Genomic DNA, 14085 nt, shown 5'->3' with positions numbered 1-14085 from the left:
ATTGCATTACGTAGTATTTGATAGGATTAAAGAAAGGAGGACAGGTGTAGTTATATTGGCTAATTAAATGATTAGTCAACAGTTTAACCGACTAGTTGTATTTAATCCTGACAAGTTATATAGGCACTTAAAATATTATGGTTGTTAATTCTTTTGGTAAAATGGATCGAGATTACGTAGCTGAATCCAATGGAAACAGAGGAACAAGGCGACAATACTGGTCAAATAGATTCGATTTGATTACAAAAATTATTTGTTTAAACAAATTAAAAAGGAAGCAAGATCGAGTGAAGGAACTAATAATCAAATTGGTGCTTTGTTGATGTAGTTTACTTAAATAATTAAATCAAGGGAGTATTATTATTTAATACACTGCTACTAATGTTTGACTGTAACCTTAAGGATGTCAAATGATAAATGAAACTCTAGGAGAGTGAAATAAATCTAGACCTGACCATAGAGGGTTAAATGCAAATTCTCCATGAAATTATTACTAACTTTCCTTCTTGATGAGTATCATAGTGAAAGTAGATCAAAGATAGACATCTTTAGTCGCAAATACTATTAAGGGGCAAATTATAGCTTATCCCCTATGGTTTGATCTGATTTTATCTTTATATCTTAAGCTTAAAAATTAAAGCACTTATCCCCCCCTTTCTATCTTAAGACCAAATTAAAACTGTTAAATTTTCTACCTAAAACCAACTATGCAAATATGAAATCAATGTGGTTATATATTTTGTCATAAATAAGTTGCTAAATAACTAAAAATAATTTTAAAATTTGACTATATTTTTGCTAGAAATTGGACCAGTTGCAACTTAATGTGTGAACCACAAAGGATTAAAGCTTAAGTTTAAAACTCTTTTGAACATAATAAAAGAGGGTAAGTCATAATTTACCCTATTAAAACATAATGTAGAATTCTTATGGCAATTTAATCTCACAAAGGAGGAAGAAAAGGGCAAATCACATTATATGTAAGGATATTTACAGAATCTGCTTAACAGTCCTCATATAACATTTCAAGGAAGGAAAGAGGCCAAATTCTATGAAAGCCTCTATATAAGTTACCTATGTGACAGCCTATGGCAGACTTAATGCACAAATCTATAGAAAGAAAAAAAAGAGAAAAAGATGATTATGCACATGCATCTTATAAAGTTAACACCAGATTATCTGCACCTAGGATTGAAGACTGAAGAAGGCCTTGCTAGTCAATAATAAGGAAAGAGGACTGAGAAATAGAGAAGAATTAGACACAAAATAATGCACAGATTAGCTGCAAAACATTTATTCATTTCTCACTTGCAGGCTCATGTAATCAAGGAGCAAGAACGAGAACTTTGATTGTTCCCTGACTGTTTGCGGTCAACATCGTAGGGCTATCGCTTTTCCAGCAAACTGCACTGATGAAATATGATCCAACATCATCGTCGGTATCATCTTGATTGGAGGATGTAAATCTATGGCATGCTGCAGGCTTGGGGATAGCCTGCAAGTATTGCCAGGTGGTACGAAGTTAGAGGCACATAAAAATAAATAGGCAAGGAGAATATGTGCAGTTCTAAGTTTCATATTTACAACTAAAAGTCATAATGAGAAGCAGTTCAGAAGGGTTGGCTTACCTTATGGTACACATAAACTTCATTTGTTTCACTTCCACAAGCAATATACTCATCATTTACAGTCAGACCCACAAAATTCTTCTCGTTTGTATGGCCTCTGTATGTCCTTACCTAAATGGATATTTGCATCCAACAAGAAACAGATTAGCACTAACTAGACAGGTGGTAAACATGTCATGTGAAATAACATGTAGCTACAAGACTGAGCATGATAGATGCTTCATGCTAACTAAAGATCTGCCTAATGAAATGGAACAAAGTCATCAAGAATGCCATGTAATGAAATTCTGACCGGGTTTTCCCCACTTTCTCTAGCAAAATGAAGAGAATGCCATATTACATGAAACACACACCAAACAAGTTGAACCTACAATAAATGCTACTCAAAGAAAGCAACTTCATTGTCTCCAGATATGATACGTAAGATCGAAAGACTGAAGAAGGCATCAGAAGTCAGAACTAGGTCAATCTCTTCTAGAACAACCAAAGTTCTTTACAGTTCACAGAAAGATGGTTTGACTCATCAATATTTCAATTAAATTGAGAAGGCCATGAATACTCCCAAAAGTGATGGTCCAGCATTCAGGTCATATAGAAAGTGAACAGGTGATTGACAAAGAGTATTCTGGACGTGAGGACCAATAACTGTATATTTCTCCAATTTTGAATGATATCCCGCTTACAAGCAGTTATGATTATGCAACAGAAACAATTTCAAATAGGACAAATAAATTCCAAGCTACTGTTGATTGTAATCACTCTTGAAGAAAAGCAAAACCAAAATTTACTAGCTTCTATTAAGCAACGTGATTTTATTAACCTATAAACTGAAAAAATAGAAATGATAAATAATCAAGCTTTGGGAACGCAGTAAATATTGCCAGGGATGAAGTAAAATGCTGACAGAGTAGATTTTGTGTTTGATGAGGAGAAAATTAGTAATTAAACAGAGCTCAATAAATGGATCCTGCATTCCAAGCTAGGAAGTCACTCCATATACAAATATAGTGTACTAATGAAACATCTATTAAACATCACCCCTAACTTTCATAGGGGAATCAAACCCAAGACTTTTGTCATGTGTTGGTAAGCCTCAACCGTTTAGACTGTATTGGTGACCTAAGAAGAGTTACAGTTAAGACTAGCATGTATAACATGCCGTCTTTCTTTTGAATATTCTAATGATCGATTTATTTACAGCTCATGTAATAAACATACTTGTATTTGTGACAGTGAGGTGTCATGTAGCAGATGCCACCTATTGCGTTTTATATTTCAACTAGACTTGATGCAATGAAGGATGCATTAAACTTTGAGGTGGTTATGTGCAATACTCTAACACAAGTAAAGCTTCTTTCGTAGTTTTCAAGTTCAACAACCATTTCATTTTTTCCATTCAATGTGAATTTTAGGAGGTTGATGAAGAGGACTAGCATGCATTCTTGTGCCTCTGAAACAATAATATAATTGTATGAACATTCAACAAAGGAAAATCCTTCTTTACAGCAGTCTACTTGGCAAAGGAGTGAGAATATTTTACAGATCAACACAAGAAAAAAGAAAAGAGAGGGAAAAATAGAGCACATCTGACAAAAAAAGGAGATTCTTTATCTTGCAACCCATCTCATTAGTGCCATGCAGAAATTTGATAATCTTATATGAATAGAAACTATAAAACTTCTATTTGTTATCACTGTGGTATAATTATCAAGAGCTTTTGCCACAACAATAGAACTGTAACAGATGAAACAAAGAAAATAGGAACAGCAAACAAGAAAATAGCATATAAGCTGATATTTATGATATATATATATATATATATATATATTCTCAAAAATAATGAACAGAAAATTGTAATAATAGTAGCACATACTGGGCAATTCTCCTTCACATCCCACAAGCGCAATGTACTATCTGTTGATGCAGATGCAAGCTCATTGGTAGACAAGAATTTCACATAAGAAACGGCTTTCTTGTGCCCACCGAAAACATGGAGAGGAGTACTAGTGTTTCTCAAATCAAAGTAGTGAATGTGATGATCAGCAGAACCAACCTGGAATACGATGACAGCTTTAGTGGCTTGGAAATGAGATGGAATAGACATAAGTACACAAAGTGATGGAAGTTATCTACCGCAACATGAACGCTTGATCCAGGATTGTATTTGACGCAACAAATATTTGCTTTCATGTCAATATTCATTACACTGGCTTCTTGGTTTGTGCACCACACTTTGACCTATTTTTACAAGGAAAAGTCATGAAGGATGCAATTTAGCATTCATCAGTCCAAGCATAATAAAAGCACAACCAGCATTTCCTAAATTCCAAGTACACATGAAATGAAATACAATGACAAAGCATTAACTCTATATAACTTAACGGAACTAGGACTGTTAACTAGACATAACTTTGACCTGAATTTATCATAATAAGGGATTTGCAAATAAACTCCAAAATAATTTCTTGATTTCTTTTTGTTGTTGGCATGGTGCAGAAAAATTAACAGTCAGATCAGCTGAAATATGAATTTGCAGTGATTTAAGTACATGAAAGATGGCCATTCATTATTGGTTAAGCATGTCTGCGAATGTCGTTTTCCATTTAGTATTGCTAAAATTTTGGTCCAAGATTCATATCCAATTATTTTGCCTAAAAATCTTTTCTGTTGGGTAAAGGTATCTTTGTGTATTGTAAAGGGAAGAAGTAATAATAAGTGCATAATAACATCCGTATATCATAAAAGGCTGAAGTAATAATAACTACCTAATGTCTAGAAATTTCATCTAAACTTATATAGTGTAAATAAAAAGGGTTAAATCCTTAAAAGTTGTGGTGTATATCCTTAGCTAATAGAATGGTTGGAGTCTAAAATTAAATTAAGAATGGTTGTTCAGGATATACATCAATTATAATATTTTGCATCTACTATGCCATATTTCGAGCAACTTAAACTACATTTTACTTATAATATATAATATTATAATAAGTCTGCCAACAGTACTATGAGGTGGTAGTATTGCTATATAATAGCAAGATGAAACTTCATTGGAATTCTAACTTGGACTGTTGGACAGCACAGATGAAAGAACCAATTTATAACTGTTCCAGTCTATCTTATAATGTGCCTCCTGGAAGTACAAAAACATGGACAATCCACAACTGCCTTCATTGCCATGTGATACTAGACCAGAGTGAATAGTATTTGTCCAAATGTTCAATGAAAGACTTGTTAAGTCATCAATTCCCAAGATTAGATGCTTTTAATTAAGTTCAAGAAGTAGAATCTGCAGAGTACCTGGAGAAAAAATAATCAAAAGAGAAGAGGCATCTCAGGCATAGAGATGGGAAGGCGATACACTTGACAGCTAACCAGAGGACAGCAGGTAACCTAGCTTGCAATTTTGATACACTAGAGAATTATTGCATTATCCCTTCATGCTTTACCATTAAGGCTAAAATGATTGTGCAATATAAAACATATCTTCCTGTGCCATCGAAACTGATCTATCTTAAGGCTAAAATAGATATCTTTGCAACATTTCAAGAATTATAGGAGGACGTAAAAACATAGCCATATATGGCTACCATTTGCATTCCAAGGTGTGGGTACCTTGCAATCATCACTTCCAGAAACTAGCACTGATCGTTCTGTGCGAGAAAAATCAACACTCCATGCTCTTTTTTCATGCTCTTCATATTCCATAAGACTCTGAAAAGTATAAAGCTCACAGGATATTACTTAATTTACATCACCATAGAAACCAATAAGATAATATATAATATTGTGTGAGATCATCGAGTGTTTTAGGAGACAAACATCGGTACCTGGCGAGTGTTTACATCCCAAACAGTTACTATCCCCTCATAATCACTGCTTGCTATGATATTTTTTGAGAACTTATTCCAACTAAGGCAACTAAGTTTCGACCGCGTGGACATTTCTACTACAGGACAGTGCAATTCTGATGGTTCATTTACAACCTGAAAACCAGATGCAGGTTCATATCAAATTGCCATTTGAAAAGAGGAAGTCCAAAATCAATAGATATTCCAGAAAGAAGTTTACCGTGGAAAAATCAAATACTTTAATACGCTTGGAAACTCCAGCAGTGGCAAAAAGCTCATCATCACGGTCAAATTCTATGCTGTATGTCACATACTGTCATCAGGTTTCACTGGTGTTTGGCTCTTAAGACCAAGAAATTATGAGATATATGATAACAGAAGGTGCAGTCCAACAGTAAAATTAATTGTGAAATTGTAAATTTTCAGCATTACTACACGCCAATATCACCTCCCCAAGATAGTAGGCGTAATTTTCTGATAGAAAGCAAAAAGAAGAGTTCCTCAATATCTTTTGAAGTTTAGTTGGCAATTTAGCAATTAGGGAACTTCATAAGTTTCCAGGTCTATTTTCAGGACAACATATTTCTCCATAGGCGCACAAAACAAGAACTCTTCTATAGTCACCGACAACAAATTACGTTCAATTTTCAAGATAATCATTTTTATTTATTTACTGATGATATACTTCACATGTCATTTGTTGCATTATGCATTACGAGAGCTTTAAAATAATCCCTAAATTCAACTAGCTGTGTTACTGACGTGTATTTTACTTTGCGCAAATAACAAAAAAAACTAAAGATGACCTTGCCACAAGCACTGGCCGTGCAGTAAGAGAGGGAGAGAAAGAGGAGGGAGACTACTCTCACCTTCACTCTTCAACCTCGTTCTCACCGATGATCTCATTGTTGTGCTGGAGCCTCATCGGTGAAGTTGCTGCTCGCATTTGACGCGTCCGCAACTTAAGTTTTTATTCACCCGTCCCGACATGCTCGAGGTCTTCTCCCTTCTCGAGCTAGGACATCAGCGTTGCATCAGATGCGAGTGGCGACTTCACCGACGAGGCTCTGACACGCGAGCAATGGGTGGCGACGGAAAGCTCGATGACGAGGTCGACGACAAGCAGATCGTTGGTACGCCGCCGGCACAATAAGTGTCGATCAGCATGCCTCTTGCTAGTTGGCATGGCCATCATTAGGAAAAACAATAAGATGTTATTCCATGTTGACAGAAACAAGAGAAGAAACTTAAAAGGGTAAGTCACAGTTTACACCCCTGTATTTTGGCTTGAATTTCAACTTATCCCTATGTAAACTTAAGCACCTAACTCTCATCTGGTCTAAATTAAGTTGCAACTATTACTCAAAAATTAACTAGCCATGTATAAATACTTAATTGCTTCCACACAAATATAGTCTGATTGGTAGATCGAGTGGTGGTTTGCTCATTTTGAGCTTTATTCATGGCAAACATCTAAGAATTACAATCTAATCTAATCAACAAGTGGTATAAGTACTTCAGTTTGAAGTACAGGGAAGAGAGGGGCGGGGGTGTTGTAATTTGCGCAAACTTAAAGAGAATGAAAGATAGTGAAAAGAATGATGAGATCATGAGAATTACCTTGAGGTTATATTATGCTAGAGTTCTAGAAGACTATAATCATAGGATATTTCTAGAATGAATGAGTTTGGAATAATTCCAGGCTTAGTCATAAGATCTGACATCACAAACAAGCATTGCCCCTTTTACATAGTATTACATCCTTCAATAGTTCAAAAACTTCAACCAAAATTCTTCGGGGAATGCACTATGCATTAGTTGAGACATCTCCATGACATACTATGTTAAAAGCTGGATTCTCGAAGAACTAACTTTCCTGAATGATCAAATATTTCCAGTCATCGTGGAAATATTTGTATCTTGTAAGGTTTTTCTGTAATTTGCAAATGTGTTTCAAAATAGTCTATGTAATTATGTCTAAAATTTTTGTATGAACATATACACAAACGTTATGAAAGTTCATGAAAAAAATCAAAGTGAAAAACAAAGGATATTGAAGTGAAAAATAGGTTTTCTTGAAAGTGTTTGCAAGTGGTTCGAACACAACTTTTTGCGTTCTTAAATGTAGACTTTATTTTGTGAGCTATAGGTGTTCGAATGCGATTTCTAGCATTCGCATCTATAGAGACTTTTCTTGTTGCAGGCATTTGCAAGGTGGTTCAAACACAACAAACAAATGTTCAAAGGTGTCCTACCTGCATTCGAATGCCAGCGGAGATATGCGACTTATATGATTATCTCAAGGGCAATTTTAAGGTTTTCTACATTAGTTGGAGGAGGTATATAAGGGTTAATGAACTTAACCCTATGCAACTATCATCATTATCATCAGATAGACTTTTGAAGATTGTCTATCAGATTTGGAAGAACTACGTCTTGAAGATTACTAAGACGGAAGAATCAAACTCAATGTTTATCAAGATTAAAAATCGATTATAGAAAGTAGTGAATCATATGGTCTGAGTGCCTAACGAGTAAGATTGTTATAAGTTAAGTCATGAAGATCGGTAGGTGATTTGTAAGCTTCTTATAACTGTTACAGTTTTTAGTGATTAATTTCAATTCGAATTTGGATCCGTAAATTTTTTACCCAAGTTTAGATTTTTCATGTAAAAACCTTTGACTGTGATTATCTTTTCACGTTTTTTTCGCATTTATTTTATTAACAGCATATGGTAGATCAATCTCCTAGGACATTATCGCTAATTGTTAATCCAACGTCAACCCCCAAAATATTGGTATTGAGTTCTTGGCCAAAGTACAGTCGAAGTCAAGAGAGGCCTGCCATAACACAAAGGCTGGTTAATGCATTGGTGGGTAGATATATCCTCTTAAATGGTCACTGCTTAGACCAATCTAGTCCAGAAGCAACTCTTGGATACTCAAATTTAAGGACCAATCAACACCATCATTCTGGAGTGCTTGTGAATGATCTAAAACTATCATTTGTCATTGTAGCTCATTCATTTGTGTGGAAAATGTTGAAAGGCTGTTCAAGACCAATGGAAGCTTTCTGGTTTCTACAATTACTAGAATCTACTTTATTTTACTACAAAGGAACATGTCCTTCGTATCATACGAAAAATATTTCTTAAATTATGAATCAAATATGAAGACATGTGAAATGACAGTAAGTAAATATCAGATAAAAAGGAAACATGAATTACTGGAACGACAACAGGCGAGAAAAAAGAAATTATGCACTAAGTGCGAATTACTCACCTAGATACAATATTAGCTGAGTGAAATAGATCTCCATGTCTAAGTTCCGCAATGACACGCAACCGACTGTTTAAAGAACATAAAAGAATATAAGAAAAAAAGATAGCAAAAACTAATTTAGAAATTTGACGAGGAAAATATTTCTTCAGTGTGGTTTAATTGAAAAAATATATGCTAAAGCATCAAACTCTAACTGAGAATTCTGTCAGTTTGCAGAACCTGTATCGAGTGAAAGTTGTCAGTACAGACTGAAAATCCTCAAGACCTGCATGATAACCTTCTCTGTTTGTTGTGCTCGCATCTTTTTCTTCTTGTCTATGGAGTTGGTCGGCTCCAAGACGTCGTTTTTGCAAATAATATTCTTGGAGCTCATTGAACTGCAATATTGGGAGGCCAAAAAAGGCAAAAGAAAAGATCCAATGAATTTGGATCAATAATATAATGCAAAACGAGAAAAACTTCAACTGTTTGTAAGACATCAGGAAAACTTGTAGTATATGACATAAATTTCATACTGAAATTCAGTATATTTGGACAAATAGTCAATCAATGAACCAGAACAAATGAAAGTAGAACAAAAGGCTAAGACAACATAATGTTGGAACTAATTTTTGCACCAAAAGATGGCCAAGATAACCTCGCTAGTGAGCCCAGTTAAAAGGACTTATGTGTATCATTGAACTCCGATACCATTTTTAAATGTGAATGATGAAATTGATGCAAAGATTAATTAAATGTACACCAGTTTGTTCTTTCTAAATTTTTAGTTGTATGTACAATATAAGGTCATCACCTAGAGTGACAGTATGGCTTCCATTATGTGTTCATACTACAGGTTTGATTCACAAAAATCTCCCTTATGACAAAATGGTAAAGTTGCAGATATGATTCTTTCAAGGTCTTCCATTGGTAGGAAACAAAATTACAACCAACTAGAAGGGCAACACAATTATGATAACTCATAGGTGGTAGGAGTTCTAGGACCATAAAACAACCATGTTATTTTATCAATTACTCTAAAAGCTTAATATATCAAAGAACGATAGTTTTTACATTTTTATACTAAATATTCTCCCTCACTTTAGAACTGAACATTTTGATGAGCCTAAGAGGTTGACTTTGATTTAAGTAGATGGAGAATTTATATTTTAAATGACATATGGATCTAGTGGGATTAAACTCAGTACCTCTGCTCTGATATCAATGTTAACTCACCAACAACTCTAAAAGCCTAAGATGGTGGAGAATAATAATTTTTATATTTTATATTTAACAAAACCACAAGACTCGAGGTTCCAAGCTTCTAGAATTTGTAACTTAATGTAAAGTTGGCCACGCTATTTATATATCTAAGTGACTATCCATGATACACAAGCTTTATATGTGATACATGAACGTTGGATAGATTATAACACCACAGTCATAAGGCTACAAGATCAGTAAGAAAAAATTCACACAAATATGATAGGAATTTTACATACAATATATACATTGCCAATTGTTACGATGCTAGCTCAAGAGAGTGCAAAGCAATACATGGATTAAAAATCAAATAAAATCCAATAATAGGAGAGGTTGTCAATCAAATTTGCCGACTCTGAACAGCAAGTTCCAACAAGGAAATGTTATTAATAAAAACAAACCTGTGCATGTACTCGTCTTTTTCTAGACATAACTGCTCCTGATTGGACAAGAGAACTTGTTGGTTCCAAACCACTAATACAATCTTTTCTTTGGAAACCTTGATTGCTTATCTGGGCCTTCACATCAGAATTCTTGCCTTGCAAATTACCAGAGCATGTCCCTGCAAGAGAGCTACGTGAGTTGGAAAGAAATACATTACTACGCTTTTCGGCTGTGGAAGACCATAGCTTAGATGCTACAGGATCATCCAAAAGCATGCGCAGTTTCATGGAGTATCTCTCTTTTGATCGGGATAACTCCATTCTCCGTCTCTCAACAGCAGTTATATCTTCTTTAATATACTGCAGGTCAGTTTGAATCTGCAGAACGTGAAAGATATGAGAGCACATTTCAATTGTCCTTCACTAAATTGAGAATATAGAATTACATTGCATGTAGTGATATTGGAAACTGGCACTAGAAATAGGTCCGCAGCAATATTTACCATGTTCTAAATAATGATTACTGTAATAGATCAAGTAGAGAATTTATTATAAGTAGAACGAATTTAAGCTTATAAATTGAATAATGTAGGATCAAAGGCCTTGAAAAGAAGAACATAATCTGGTTTTATGAGAATCGACCTGATTCAGCTCTTCCACCTTTTGCTTTCGAAGGCAGTGTAAGAAGACAAGCAATATTTGCATATTTGTCTCAGCCTCTTGTTGCTCCATTTTCTTCTTCTTCTCCGCAAGAATAGTTAACAGGTTATCTAGCTCCTTGACTGACATTTCACATCCCTGTACGAAAGAAATGTAATCATCTCTAAGTCTGCAAAAAATAAACTTAGAAATCATAAATTCAACAGGTTATCTAGCTCCTTGACTGACATTTAACATCCCTGTATGGAAGAAATAGAACCATCTCTAAGTCTGCAAAATATAAACTTAGAAATCATAAATAAATTCAACTAAGTAATGAAGTTAACTCCTACCGGACAGCCAATGGTTATATAATTAAATTTCAATTCACCTTCCCTAGCAACAGCACTATCTATAAAAGGTAAACTGAGCAACTTCTATGAAGGCTAGGTTTAGAATTTTCAATAACAAGAGGATTGCAATACGAAGATCGCGCATATCTCTGTATGAACTATGAAGGAAATGCCTCCAATCCACAATTAGAATATGCTGGTGTCTAGAAATGAAATGAAACAAAAACTAGCATGGCGATCATGATTTCAACTCCGTAAATGCTGGTGTCTAGAATGATTTCCATCTCCCCGACAATTTTCTATTAGCATGCTGACAACATGAGACGATAAAGAACACCAAGTAGCCATTATGTCTGATCCAGATCTTTTAGGATACTTCAGAAGAAGCCAAATGCAGCAGAGTTCACAACACATTTAGAATATGCAATTCTCACAAAGATACTACAGGTCTCGGGGTCTACAAGTTTATGCTAATAGGTCTATATTGCTGGAAATACAGATAAAATGGAAATGTATAACTAGAGGAGAATGACAGAATTGCAGATTTGCTGGTTGGTGAAAGATTTTCTTAATAGCCTACAGGATTATGAGAATTCAAGTTCCATAATAAGAATACGAGTGGTGAGAAAGCTATAACACTAGGTTAAATAGTTTCTGCTAACTGAATTATTAGGTTACTCTCATAAAAGTATAATAGGGCAGAATAAATAACCTTGAAACAAATAGGAAAAGGGATGATAAACTAGTGGATGATAATCTTGTATCTAGATAAGGACTAACGACAGAGTTGATGGGGTAGAGATCTCTCTAGAAGAAACATGGAAGAGAGAGTGAAATCTTTTATGAACTAACAGTAAATAAAATTTGAAAACAAATTACTAGAAAATCAAAACTACAACAACAGCAGGAAGGGGAAATAGAAAGACAAAAAGAGAGAATTGTGTACAATGCCTGTGTGTATTTCTTAATGAGGCACTTTGAATCACGGGATCTGGTATATGATACTTAGAAGATCAATTAGATAGTTATGTATATTGATTTAATCATAGAAGGGAAACCACTACCCAACAGTATGCTACCACCAGAAGAGCAATTCCATGTATCTTCCAATGAATCTCCTACTTAATCCTAACAGATAAAAAGAGATTCTTCAACTAGAAAGAATTTAATTTTGATGTAGGTGACCAGAAGCTATCCAGCTCAATCATATACTATGAAACTGACAGATGAAGCAGGCTAATTTAATTATGTCTATAAACACTACAAAGTTATAAAGGATGACTATCTAATTCATATTTGCCTAGCTCAGTCTAAAAGGCTTGTAAACGTTCTCAAATGGGTTAGGACAGCCGATATGTGGATATAATACGTACTAACTAAGATGCTAAAAGACATGACTACTCATTAGCACCAGGAAGAAAAGAAAACACTCTACATTTTTATAAATAATTGGAATTAGAAATTATTACTAACCTGTTGTAGTGCAAACCGAAAGTGCTCAATAGGTGATGCAGTTCTGGCAATATGACGAGCTGAGGTCTTCTTTAACACCTACATGATGTTGCGTAGAAAAAAAGGGAAAAGAGTTATACTTATAAAATTGCCAGAATAGTTAGTCTCGAGATACGACATAAACATTTGAATGAACAAGTAAACAGAACATGCATCAACAAAATTTCAAATTTCAAACATGATGAGTAGGACCGAAAGAAGTAAAAATTATACCAACAAATGGTATCAGAAAACGACGATGCAAGTGATCAAAGCTAATCAAATCAGAAAATCCGGACACAACCCAATTTGGAGCAAATTCCATCAAAATGGAACCAACAACTACAAAGTTTTACCTTATCAAGGAGGAAATTAGGGTAGAGATGGCTCTTAGTGAGGTAATGGAAGCAGCAAGGGCAATCGTTCTTGTTGTTGAGATGCGTAACGATGCACATGTAGCAGAAGCTGTGGCCGCACGTCGTCAAGAACGCGTCTTTTATCATCCCCTTGCATATCGGGCACAAGAGGTCCTTATCCAGCTCCGCCGCCGTCGGGCCGCCGAATCCCGAGACCATGGCGGCAGCGGCGTCGCACGCCGACTCCGTCGTCTCCGAGAACGAGGCGGTCCCCGGAAGCAGCTCCGTCTTCACCACGGACGGCACCAGCGCGCCCACCGACGAGTCCCCCATCCGATTCCAGACGGCAAATGCGTTTCCACTTCGAGATGATTCGGATTGGGGAGTAAATTTGAAGGGTTTGAGTATAAGAGATAGAGATAGATAGAGAGAGAGAGAGAGAGAGAGAGAGAGAGAGAGAGAGAGAGAGAGAGAGAGAGAGAGAGATTATAATTGTTTATGTTCGTGTATGGGTGTGTATGGGTAGAATCCGACCACGTGGAGGAGGAGATGGAGATGGGGCACTTTTGCCCTCATAGTTTTGTCGATTTTAGAGTCAATTAATAAAAGAATTAAATTCTTTTATGCACATTTCTCTTATAATTAATTCTTTCCGAATTATCATGATAATTATATTTAACAAAAATATAGTCATAAAATTTTCTTACTAATTTTTTTTTTCTTCTTATGCTAATGATATCGGCTAATATCAAGATAACTTTAGAAATTAGATCCATTTTAAGTAATTCATATAAGGGCAAGATATTTTTTTAGCAATTTAATTTTAGTTTTAATAATTATTATTATTTAAAAGTGTTAAGTGG

The 14085-nt window shown here is 35.1% G+C and overlaps 1 protein-coding gene across 1 annotated transcript; it reads right to left on the bottom strand.

The window, feature by feature from the left end:
• Window positions 1-951: 951 nt before the first annotated feature.
• On the bottom strand, window positions 952-13657 carry LOC140760076 (E3 ubiquitin-protein ligase COP1-like). Its single transcript, XM_073096875.1, has 13 exons — window positions 13223-13657; window positions 12849-12926; window positions 11026-11181; window positions 10402-10761; window positions 8978-9135; window positions 8759-8824; window positions 5697-5775; window positions 5456-5611; window positions 5241-5339; window positions 3762-3866; window positions 3502-3681; window positions 1629-1739; window positions 952-1495 (listed from the first exon to the last, which is right to left on the bottom strand). The coding sequence occupies exons 1-13, from the start codon at window positions 13553-13555 to the stop codon at window positions 1325-1327; spliced, it is 2052 nt and encodes a 683-aa protein (XP_072952976.1). The 5' UTR covers window positions 13556-13657; the 3' UTR covers window positions 952-1324.
• Between the last annotated feature and the right edge of the window lie 428 nt (window positions 13658-14085).

The sequence above is a fragment of the Typha angustifolia genome, chromosome 5 (assembly GCF_048772165.1).
Source record: "Typha angustifolia cultivar Huaian chromosome 5, ASM4877216v1, whole genome shotgun sequence".
Lineage (NCBI taxonomy): Eukaryota > Viridiplantae > Streptophyta > Magnoliopsida > Poales > Typhaceae > Typha > Typha angustifolia.
This window is presented reverse-complemented; position numbering and strand designations above follow the sequence as displayed.